The 12,768-nt window shown below is 36.3% G+C and overlaps 1 protein-coding gene across 1 annotated transcript; it reads left to right on the plus strand.

Annotated features, from left to right (window-relative positions):
• Positions 1-225: 225 nt before the first annotated feature.
• LOC115434425 (uncharacterized) lies at positions 226-8,977 on the plus strand. Its single transcript, XM_030156367.1, has 6 exons — positions 226-329; positions 1,644-1,880; positions 1,984-2,247; positions 5,733-5,999; positions 6,227-6,361; positions 8,073-8,977. Exons 1-6 carry the CDS (start codon positions 269-271, stop codon positions 8,246-8,248), a joined length of 1,140 nt encoding a protein of 379 aa, XP_030012227.1. The 5' UTR covers positions 226-268; the 3' UTR covers positions 8,249-8,977.
• The last annotated feature ends 3,791 nt before the right edge of the window (positions 8,978-12,768 follow it).

Here is a 12,768-nt window from a genome sequence, read left to right on the forward strand (position 1 = left end):
CACTCACGTGCATGTGCAGTTGTACATCTGTGGGTTTAGAGTGAACAAACAAATGCAGCAGTTATTGATCATAAACAATGACCAAATGCAATGATAGTCCACTGAAGCTCTGGTAGTTCATTACAGTATTATACTGAGCAGATGTTTTTTTTTTTTGCAACACATCAGATGATCAGTGACAAACTCCTCAAACCTGTTTGTCTGTGAGCATTTATATTTATACACATGCTGAAAAGACTACACCTGCACACTCGATGTCGCCGTGATCATGAGGATTAAATGGATCAAACTTCTCATTCCATGTTTTCTGCTGTCAGTAGGTGAATGTGGTAAGTGCCATTTACTGATGACGAGACCAACAGAAGCTAAATAAATAATCTGTAATATTAGTCTGAGTTAAATGTACTGTGCATTGCTTTGAAAGAACATAACAGGAGTTTAATTTAAGAGGTCCTCAGTGAAGGGTCTTGTTGGGTCATTTAAAGCGACTTGTGAGTGACAGTGAAAATCAGCAGCTGCTTCTGAGGTTTAGAAAAACAATCTGTTGTATGAGCAAACTGAAAAAAGAAAACACCCAACCAGGAAGCCCCACCTCAACAAAGACAGCATTAAGTACTGCAAACTTTTAAATAAATAAATAATGATCTGATAATGAAGCAAAAGGGGCTATTCTGCACACTCAGATTTACTTTTAATTGCTTTATATTTTTACCTCCGCCAAGGTTATGTTTTTGCCAGGGTTTGTTTGTCTATCTGTCTGTCTGGATAGATTTTGATGAAATTTTCAGGGTTTGTTGGAAATGGGATAAGGAAGAAATGATTAAATTTTGGTGGTGATCGGGGGTGGGGGGGCCCACGGGGGGGGGGGGGGGGGGGGGGGGGGGGGCGCAGACCAGAAAATTTCATCCAAATCTGTCCATAACTTTTTGAGTTATGTTGCACACTAACGGACAGACAGACAAACCCTGGCAAAAACATAACCTCCTTGGCGTGGGGGGGGCCCACGGGGGGGGCCACTGATCAGCCTTGGCAGAGGTCTGCGTTCTCCGAGTGCTTCTAGTTTGTTACCTACCTTCAATTGATACTTTTTCTGTGTATTTATACTTTTTATGGGAGTTAGCTTGTGTTGATGCTACTGTGTATTTTCTCTTACCTTCTATTTATTTATTTTACTATTTTGCTGCTCTTAAATCTTGTCTCATACCATTTTTAACATATTTGCCTTTACTTTGAGCTGCTGTGCAGTCAATTTCTCCTTTCTTTCTTACATTACCTTATCTTGTCTTTTACTCAAATAAAATCATTGATAAAATAACATTTCAAAGCAGAACATAACATTTTAAATGCACTTCTGTGGAACAGTGTGCTTTCAGGAGAGCTGCCTTTGGCCTGTAGTTTTTTCTTGTGTGTCTAATGTAGAATTTCAATGTATGATGTTATAAAAAGTGAATCTCTTCGAAATGTATCTAAAATACATGATGTCATTTAAATTAATAGCAAGTTTCTTGGTTACAAGATTTGGTGAACACACCCGCTAAAAGAATTCCACAGTTGCATACAATATTTATGTCCAATAGCAGCTGAGGTACTTTATGTTTGTTGAAAAAATATTTAACAGAATGTTCACATCTTTTCTTTTTCAGGTTCCCATTCTCTGTTGTTCCTGTCCACAGGGCGTACGAAACCGAAAGATCGACCTCTTTTTGAGCAGTTAACCACTTATGATGATGTTCCAATCTCATACTGTGACAGCTGGAACAGAAGTGAACAAATCAAACCTACATTGGAAAACAACCACTTATTTGAAACCTGTGATGGTCCCTGTGATGATATGATAGTGGCTCTGCATGAAATTCCAACATTGATCAACAGCACAGTGTGTAAGGTTTCAAAATATTGTTTGTGTTTTGCAACAGATTTTACATATAAGCTGTCTGCAGGGGAGCATAAAAATGAAACTGGAAGTTGTTTGATTCTTTCTAGATGTTGTTCAACGGAGGCGTGGCTGTATCCAGTCAGCCGACAGGAGTGTCTCTGGTTTTGAAGCCTGGGCTGTGAATGGATTGGACTTCTTAACTTTCGATTCTAAATCTCAGAAATGGACCGCCCACTCCCCCTCTGCAAAAACACTTCAACAAATATGGAACAAAGACGAAGGAAGAAATATAGCTTTCAGTGACTTCATCAAAAATATTTGTCCACTGATGATCCAGAAAATTACTTTCAAAATGAGCAGTGAATACACAGGTGAGAGTTAAACAGCAACACACACACGCACGCACACACACACAAAGCCCAAAACTGACTTGTACAGATGTTGTACAAGTGAGTCCTGTACTTAGGTATTTTCTCAATGCAAGATGGGTGCTTCTATGAAACTGGTCCCAAAAAGCAGAACAGAGGGGCTACAAATTCAAACAAGATGTAGACGAATGTTATGTAGCAAGTTTAGAAGTATCTGGTCTATTTTAAAAATATATATTTACTGAGATAAAATATTTTTCAGATAAAACATTTTAATTTGATGTAACAAAAATCCACATGTAACACGGTAAAAAGGACACAAAAATTACACCCTACAATTTTTTCAAATATCTTCTTATTCTCACATGGAATTTTAGGAATCAAAGCAAATATGCCAGGCAGTGTTTCACAAAAATGGCCACTGTTGCAAAATCACTTGTGACTTATTTGTGTTTAAATGGGCAGGTCCTAAATGTGACGTGAATGGACACAATGCGCAAAACCTGGAATGAGCTGAGATTCATGAAAAACCCATGTCTGGATTAGAAAAACCACTAGGATCATCAAATTTAACAGTGTCTTTATTTCTAACTGTATATAAGACCATACAAAGCGATGTTTTCAAGATCAAATGCAATGATACCTAGGTAGCTTTCCAGGTTTGGTCCTATTTTTGGGCCCAATATTTTATTAAAAATTCATTTTGGGATGGCTCAGAGCAAGAGTATTATGTTTTTGCATTTATCTGAGGTCATCATTAGGTACATCCTAGAGGAAAATATATCCAAATTTCTTTTTTATTAGTGGGTCTGGAAAGATGGCAAAGTGCCAAGTACCAAAATGAATCCAGTTTCATGGAAAGACCCAGATACACAACTCAACCATAACATGTGGCCTGGCAGTGGGTGGCATATATTAGGCAACAAGTGAACATTTATTGTTGTGTTAGAAACAGAAAAATACGGAACAATAGGGATCGGAGTAACTTTCAATAGAGAGATAGAGAGATAGACAGACAGACTTTATTAATCCCGAGGGAAATTCAAGATTAAATCAAAATTCAAAGGTTAAATCACTGGGTCACAGTATCTCCAGACCTTGTTGGGAATCACCAATGCAAAGTGGTTAGGTCCTACCAAAAGTATCTACAGAACAACCAGATGGAGCATGTATAGGAGCATATTATTTCCATCTGTCTAATATTGTGTAGGTTCCCCTTTTTCCACATAAACAGCTCTGACCCAAGGCCTAGACTCCACCAGACCTCTGAAAGTGGCTGTGTATCTGGACCAAGAAGTTAGCAGCAGATCCCTGATGGCTCTGTTGGGCCTCCATGGATTTGATTTATTTATCCATTTTTAGTCGGTACTAACCACTGCAGACCAGGAACACCCAACAAGACCTGCAGTTGTGGAGATGCTCTGACCCAGTCATCACCGTTATAGGACGGACCTGGTCAAAGTCACTCAGTTCTTTACGTTGCTCATTTTACTGCTTCACCACATCAGCTTCAAGGACTAAATGTTCACATGCTGCCTCATATATACAACCCAGCGACAGGTACCAGTGTAATGAAATAATCAATAATCAGTACTAATACCACTTCTCCTGTCAGTGGGCACAATGTTATGGTTGATCAGTGTACGATAAGAAGAGTTGGAGTGAAATTTATAAATCTCCAAGGGAAATTAAGATGAAATATACAATAGCTCAAAATAAAATCTAATAAATAATCGCAATTCATTATTTATTTAATTCTTATAGTAACATAACTATTATGTAGTATCATGTTCAGTTCAAGTTTTGAGTGTTGTTGTTTAGGTATTTTACAGCTTTAAGGCAGAAGGGACAAAGAACCCCCTGACTGTTTACACCTTCACACTGTAAAATATTGTTTTAACTTAAAATTATGAGTGAAAAAGCTGCCTTATAGGGTTGTAAGAAAATATCAGTTCTGCAATATATCGCGATATTTCATTTCACAATACTGTATCGATATTAAAAAGTACTATATTGATATTTTAGGTATTATTTCAAATGCAGATATTGTGGAGGTTCATTTTTGTTTTTATATTTTTTATTTTTTATCAATTAACACTGTTTTATTAAATCATGTTAGTTCCTTTATTGGGATTGCACAAAAATAATGTTCTGATGTTAGCTGTGAACTAACAGAATATGAACATTTGAACAGGATCTTAAACTTGTAATGTCTGTAAAACATAATTTAAGTTTTAACACAGGAAAATTTTGTGATATAGCATTAGATCCTGTTGTGATCAAATTAAAATGTGTTTAGTATTTGTGCAAATTTCTGGTGTAATTCAATTCTTCAAGGAAATAATAATCTAAACAAAAAAAAAAAACTGCCTTTTGAACGGTATCATGATATATCGTGATATATCGCATCGTGATCCTAGTATTGTGATTTGTATCGTATCTCCAGATTCTTGCCAATACACACCCCTACTGCCTTATATTTTTACATAAAGTGAAAAAAACATCTCATTCGTGAAAACAGACATGTCTCAATGAAAAACGCTTTGTGTGTATCTCTTTTTTGGACACAGATTTGTTAACCTTTTGGGCTGCGGAGTTTGTTTTTTTTAATATCCAATTTTGATATCAAGATTTCAAAAAGCTGTCTGTTTCATTCAGTTATGTTGCTTGTCGTAATACTGCGACTTTGGCACTTGAAGGGTTAATTTATTGAACTCTTAGGGCAGTTGCTTAAACTAAACTTGTAGCTAAATGAAAAGTTTCATTGGTGTAAATAACAGTTTGGTTAATTTACATCTGTTATTTGACCTCTCCAATCTCAACGTGTTAAATTTGAATCCACAACTTCCTTCCTGTGGTGGTAACAGAACCAACCACTGCACCACCAATGTCTTCATGTGAAATTATGCATAATCTTCTATTTCATCATCTCTGCCAAGGAGGTTAGGTTTTCATAGGGGTTTGTCAGTTTGTTATAAGATAACTCAAAAAGTTATGGACAGATGTGGGTGAAATTTTCAGGAAATGTTGATACTGGCACAAGGATCAAATGATTAAATTTTGGTGGTGATCAAGGGGGGGTCGGAGGTCTGTGCTCTCCAAGTAGCTGTTTATTTTTATTATAAGTGGCTATCTCACCTAATCATATGAAAGCTGACCAAGGCATAATTGAAAATGTTATTCTAATTCTTAATGTTTAATAAATATGCAAGTTCAGCTATAGCAATTTTAGTTAAAAAAAAAAAAAAGTATATATACAGCAACCATCACTTAACCACCGTGATTGATATTTATTTTCATCATGAAATTCTTTTTTGCTTCCATAAATTTCAAACAATGGAAGTCTATACAGTTGAGACAATTTCTTAAAATAAATAAATAAATAAATAATGTCTGTTATAACATGTATTCCCAGCTCCACACAGGTTATTTTTGGCTGATGAAGCCAATTATTCATAGGCCACTAATGTTAACTTCTTTCTTTCCAGAGCTGCATGTATTTGCCAAACCTACTAATGACAAATTCCTGGTACTACTACGGTGTCATCTGGCAACTACCGACAAATCAGTGACTTCAGTGGATCTGATTGTAGATGGAGCTTCTGGGGTGGACTGGACATCTCTGATTGGACCGTTACCATCTGGAGACACATCTGTGATCCTCAGACTGACAGCTCGGATCTCCCTCAAACAAAAAACCAGCACTTATGGGTGCTCAGTAAAAACAGGCAGTCATAAAACCACAGTCTTCTGGGGTGAGATGTTTTGCCTGTTTATTGTATTAAAAAAAAAAAAAAAAAATCAACGAAAGACTAAACATTCTGAGAAAATAGTCTAAATAACAAAGTGTGATGTCATTTTAATTGTATTATTTGCCGGCTCATGTCACTCCCTCTGTCCTGATCTCAGTTTTCTGCACAACCTGATTTTCTATAATGGATCCCTTCTGTATCAGAATGCTCAGGATTTTGTTTCTTTGCAGATGGCAAAACGCTTGATGGCACACACCTTTTTTTTAATGGCAACTGGATGGCTCTGACTGCAATAATGGGATTTGGAATCATGGCTATTTTAGTAGTCATAATCATCTATGGATTGATTCTTCTTCAGAAACATGGTGAGACTTCTCTTTGAAGGTGTTTATCTGTGCACGAAAGTATAATAAGCAACACTTAAATATTCTTTTACCTTTAAATGAAGCAGCTCAGATTTTATAGGACGTCATAATGTGAATAAGTTAATATTCTCGGGATAGTATGCAGTAAGACGAGACGAGACGAGATAAGATAAGATACTTTAATAGGCCCTTTTCCACCAAAAGCCCAGGAACTTATTTACCAGGAACTTATTTGGGGTAAAAGAGTTCCTGGTAATTGCATTTCCACCACACCCAAAGTTCAGGGTAATTTATTCAAATCAGGTTGATGATGCATGAGGGAGCCGTAAAAGAAACTGCAGTACAGTTCATGTACATTCGCAAACTAACCTCTAGTACAATAAAATGACACAGTACTTAAGTGGACAGGTTGGGTTTAACATTTTACTGGTTGTTGAATCACTTAATCCCTCTGGAATACATTTTAAATGAAGTTAACCATCATTACATATCCTTAATCTGTATTTAAAAATGGTAGAACATATATTTTCAACTTCTCATTCCTTAAACTCAGTCACATCTAACTAAGTGTGATGGATGGTTCTTTTTCATTTCTATTGTTTTATATAGTCCAGGTTCAACCTAAAGTAAGATTCAAATGCCTGCATTTAACCCTTTCATGCATAGTGGTCACTCCAGTGGACAGCTATTCTACAGCTGTTCTCTTGTATATTCATGGATTTTGTTGTTTTTGTTTTTTTTTTTTTCATATCTTTATTAAAGTTTTAAGACACTACATATCTTTTCTGGCATGAATTGGTAACATTATGTAGATCTCTCCTGATCATAAATCCCCAGAATTACAAGCCCTCCCCATAGTTTTCACACAATTTATCAGTAAATACATATTTCTGTGCATCAGAAATTAAACGTGTGGTGTCCAGCTGAGTGAACATTTTTGCAACTTCATGAAAAATAGGTTCATAAGAATTTTTTTTTCATTATTTTTTTTAATGTATTTTTAGTTATTTATTTATTTATATTATTTTTATTTTATTTATTTATTTTTATTTATTTTTCAGAAGAAAATTTTCAGTTGCATTGTTTTTTTCATGCTTAAAGAGGAATAAAAACACCCAGGAAAAAATTTTGATTAAGGTTCTCATAATTTGTGCATGAAAGGGTTAATTCGACTGTATATTACTTATAAAAGTACTTATACTCTACTCATATTTTGATGCCTTTTGATCCCCATGGGGGAAATTCAAATGTACAGCAGCATAAGCCAATATGCATCAAATACAACTGAAAAATAAAAAAGATTAAATAAAAAATTGTTAAAATGACTAAAAATGAGCCTACAGTGAGAAATACAATTATATTAGAGATAATTGTGTACATTTTTGTGGATTTCATTCATTTTCATTGATTAATTTGGTTGTTATTGTATTATAAAGTATAGACCACATGCTGTCTTTGGCTGTATTTATGAACAGAGAAGCTCCCCTTGCATCAATATGGTCCTTATATTTCCACAAGATTGTTAAAGAACCAGGCCCTGTCAGTGATCATTAGTTTTAGTCTGTACTTTTTGTATATTTTTTGTAACCTGTTAAGCCAAATCATAACTTTACCACCTGCCCTGGCTTAGCTGACCGCACTTTATCCACTCACACAATACCAAAGTAAACTCTGCATCTTATATTAACGGTGATTTTGATTTTTGTTGTAGCCAAAAGGTCTCAATCACCTCCAAAAAAGGATCCACAGCTGATGAGGTTCATCAAAGATTCTTCCTTTCTAGAACTTAAAATTACTGTTCTTGTGGATGAGGATCACCAAGACTATCTGGTTCAATGGGAAAAGAAGAACAAGGAAGAAGATCAAGACTACTTTGCTCATCAATAGTCAAAGATATATCAACAAACTATTGATAGTGAACAGTGTCTATTCAGGAAAGTTAAAGTACATAAGTGTCATTTTTTAAAAGTCATACAGGGAGAAATCCATTAACACAAAGCACTTGTCCTCTGAAGAAAATAACTGGACAGCAAGTCTTCAAGATGAAAATATTAAACAACAGGACATTCTATCAGAGCATGTTATTAAAAGATGGTCTAAAAGAAATTAGTCTAAAAGTTATTAAAAGATATGTATATCAGTGGTGGGTGTTAAAACTTTGGAATTCTCTTTATAATGAACTGAAGGATTGTAAAAACACATTCCAGATGAAGGAAGTGTATAAAGACAGAACTATGAGATTATATGAACAGTTATAAGTTTTTACATTTTGCTTCAGATTTGTTTTGCATCCTGTGACATGTATTTATTTATTTTGGTCTGGTATTGCAATGGTTTTGCATAATTTCGTCAGCAATATATTTACCTATGTTTTGTTTGTTTTGTACTTCCTGGATATGTAGATTTGCACTTGGTTTTGTATTTATTTTGTATAATCTTTGGATGTATTTTGTTTGGTTTGTCTGACTTTATAGCAAGTTGTGAGTAGCTAAGTATTAAGGCTATTATTATTTAGAAGGGGGCAGGAAATATAACATTTTCTTCATCCTGCTCCTTTTCGAGCATGGGTGTGTACATGTTCGTTCAACTGATGATTATTGAATGTTTGCTGATGAAATGCACAACCATGAATGAAATAAATGAAAAAAGAAAAAGATTATAAATTTACCTACATTTAGTATTCATTACATAGACAGTACTTTCTGTTTGGAGCTGTATATTACACCACCATATAAATTAAGTAGTATTATTCTTGGAGATTATGAGCTCAGGTGTGGTGAATAGTGTTGTGGTGCATCCCTCACCCACCACAACCTTGTGTTAGTAGCTTTTTATTTCGTAAATTTCATTACAGACTTAAGTTACAGTTAATGATTACATCTCACAATTTAGTTTAAGTATTTTATTTTAAACACATGCTAATTTGGTTGCACACATATTAGTTCAAGTGTTTGAATGGTTTACTTACACTTGTTTCTTTGAGTTGCCAAACAAAGAACCCATCTGATGAGCTTGGCTACCATTTAAGGAGCTGGAAGGGACTACTGCCACAAAGACTAAAGGGGAGAAACAGTTTGTTCCTTAGTGTTAATTTAGTTGCTTAATTCTTGGTTTAAAATCACGTTCATTTTGCACAGTTAGTATTTTGTGTTTAGTTACGATTGTTTGCTCTTTATGTTACTTTGACTAAGTTAATGGTTTGGTTTAATCCCTTAGTGCACAGGTGTTAAACATGCGGCCCGGGGGCCAAATCCGGCCCACCAAAGGGTTCAATCCGGCCCCTGGGATGAATCGGTGAAATGCAAAAATTACACTGAAGATATTAACAATCAAGGATGTTAAAATAATTTTAGGTCATTTCAAGCTAAAGTGGATCAGACCAGTAAAATACTATCATAATAGCCTATAAATAATGAAAACTGTAAATTTGTCTCCGTTTTAGTGTAAAAAGGAGTAAAATTGCAAAAAAATGTTTACATTTACAGACTATCCTTTTACAAAAAATGTGAATATCTGAAATGTCTTAAGAGAAGTATGTGGAATTTTAATAATATTCTCCCTGTTAATGTTTTGTGTATTTGTCAATCCACTGTGATCTCTAAGTTGTGATTTGCATGTATAAATGATAAACTGAGGCGTAATATTGTTAACATTGCACTTATTTTATGAACGAATTTTCAGGTTGTTCATATTTGTTCAAGTACAATTCATAGATGTAAACATTTCCATTACGGAATTTACTTTTTTCACTCAAAAATTCTTATCCTATTATTTATATTATTTTACTGGTCCGGCCCACTTTAAATCATATTAGACTGTATGTGGCCCCTGAACTAAAATGAGTTTCACACCCCTGCCTTAGTGTAATGCCTCCCTCTGTTGTTTAGTTTGGGTTAGTCCTCTTCTATTCAAGCCCACTTCTGTTCAATGTCTGGTTAGGTCAGTTTTGTTCTGTTGCAGTTATACTTTAGTTAACTTCAGTTGGGCCCAAACTTTGTTCATTTTGTTAACTGACATTTTTTGGAGCTTTTGTTAAACATTTTTCAACTTTATCAAATCATCAATTTTTCTTAATTTTACCACCTTTGTCCTGGTCCTTAAGTTTACCCCTCTACAAGTGTCTAAACTCTTGATATCTCAACAATCTAAATGTAACATTACCCAAATATTAATACAGTTTGAGTGGTAAAACAGGGAAAGAGAGAGGGATATACATCAAATCAGAACATTTGGAGTGTGTAAGTACAAGTAGCACATAACAAGACATCTACCTGGAGATCATGGGAAGACCACAAAGAAGGAAACAGAGGGGCAGGCCATGGCCTTTAGAAATGTCGACAAAAGTTATATGTGGTTAAATTAAATAACACATACCCACTATGACACTGCTAACACAGAGGTTTTAGATTTGGATGACTGATGATCAGCAAAAATATATTAGCATTTTGAGTATAAAATATTCAAAAATGTATTTAACCACATTTAACATTTAACAGATAAAAGAACAATTCAACACTGAACACAGGCTCAAACTGTGTGTCCTGATGGATCCTTCTATGACAAGCAACAAAGTCACCAGTACTTACTATCCACAAATATATTATAATATACAGATCAATTCTATGGAATTCACACCACTGTAAGTGTAATCTAGTATGTTTTTAAAACTTACTTTCAGTCATGTATATAGTGCACAGCAATTAAATAATCAATGTGAACTATTTTTTACAGCTGAATAATTCTGATGCACCTGTTGTTGATTTCATTAACAAAGCAGCTGAAACTGATTAACAACCCCCTCTGCTACTTAACTGACCAGATCAATACCCCAGAAGTTTGACTGATAGGTTGCTATACTCTGATTAAAGTGTTCCTCTAATTTTTTTGAGCAGTGTATTAGCATCCTCACTGTACATGGTGTCTCTTCTCCGTGGATGTCTGTCCGTTGTCTCCTGTTTCAGGCTTTATGGTCCATGTCTCTGGTCAGTGACTGTCCCCGGTGTTTTTCCTCTTCCCGTGTCTAATCCTTATTTTAACTAAGTTTCCCAAGATGCAACACTAATGGGCCCCTAGAAATCACACATGTAGATTTATTTCCTCACACAGGACCTGTGGATCTGTGGCATTAATAGGACACATTTAAAGTCATGAACCTGATTTCACATCTTACTCACACTCAAATATGAATTATTTCCATATTTCATTCCCATGAATCATTCATTCTCTTTGTGCATACAATCTTGGACTGAAGAAGACAGACAAGGTGGATAAAGAGCTCACTTTTGTGTATTTGTTGTGGTGCAAAGTCATTACAAAATTGTGATCAACTCATCCCAACTGTTTGTCTTTTTGTTTCTGTCTAGGTTCTGTGCTGTTGCCACAGCCGCTCCAGCTGCTCGTCCAGAAGGTGAGGACTTGGCCCCTCAGCGACAGCGACCTGTCCTCCATGGCGGAGTCCCTCCTGAGCCTGTACCACAACTTGGCGACAGGCTTCTCTTCCTTCTCTCCTGTCACCTATGGAGGAACCTTCCTCACCCCGTCTCCTCACCAGCCTGCATGTGTGGTCCTACCTCCACACGTGCAGATGCAGCTGTACCTAGAGGCCCTTGGGTCTCTGCAGCTGCACCCGGGGAGCTCCATCCAGCAGATCATACAGTAAGAACAAACACTTCACTGGGTTTTAGTAGAAAAGTGGAGGAATCAAAGCCCACAGACCAGTTTTTTCCTCACACTGTTGTCCTGATTGTGTCCTGCAGGCATGTAACCAGAGTTCTGTCTCCTATGGTTGGCAACATCAACCTATGGAGAGTAAGACTACGATGCATGTGGTCACATGCTGATGTCTGTACTCTGCAGCTTCAGCCCAGAGAGTGCTCTTTGGACGATGATGCAGAGGACGATGTCAAGGAGGAGGAGGGACACTCGCTGGCCCCTGGGGAGGGACAAGCCAGGGGAGAGAGATGGCGGCCCTTCCCCAAAGAAGCGTCGGAGGCACTAAGGAGACCCCCAGCAACCAGGACCCTCAGCTCCTGGAGGACCTGTATATCCACCCTTGTCTCATGTCACATAACTAATGTTTAACATGTGATTGTTTTAGACTGCAGGACCTGTGCGTCTGGCCGGGCCTGCACCAGGGTTTACCTGGTTTTATTTACAGTTTTAAATTTTATTGTTCTTTTAATTGTGGCCCCTGGTAGCATCTTGCGTGTGTGGGGGGGTCATCTTAAACATATGTAAATAGTTCATTAATTAGGATGTTGCCACTGGGCCAGTGTTTTTGAGCATTTTGCATATTTATTTATTTACTGGGGCCCATCAGTGTTATGTTAGTGTAGTTACTGCAGTACATTTATATTCATTATTTGTTATGCATCCATGTGTCTCCCCTTACACCCCCCCGAAACTGT

This window comes from Sphaeramia orbicularis, chromosome 15 (genome assembly GCF_902148855.1).
Source record: "Sphaeramia orbicularis chromosome 15, fSphaOr1.1, whole genome shotgun sequence".
Classification (NCBI taxonomy): Eukaryota; Metazoa; Chordata; class Actinopteri; order Kurtiformes; family Apogonidae; genus Sphaeramia; species Sphaeramia orbicularis.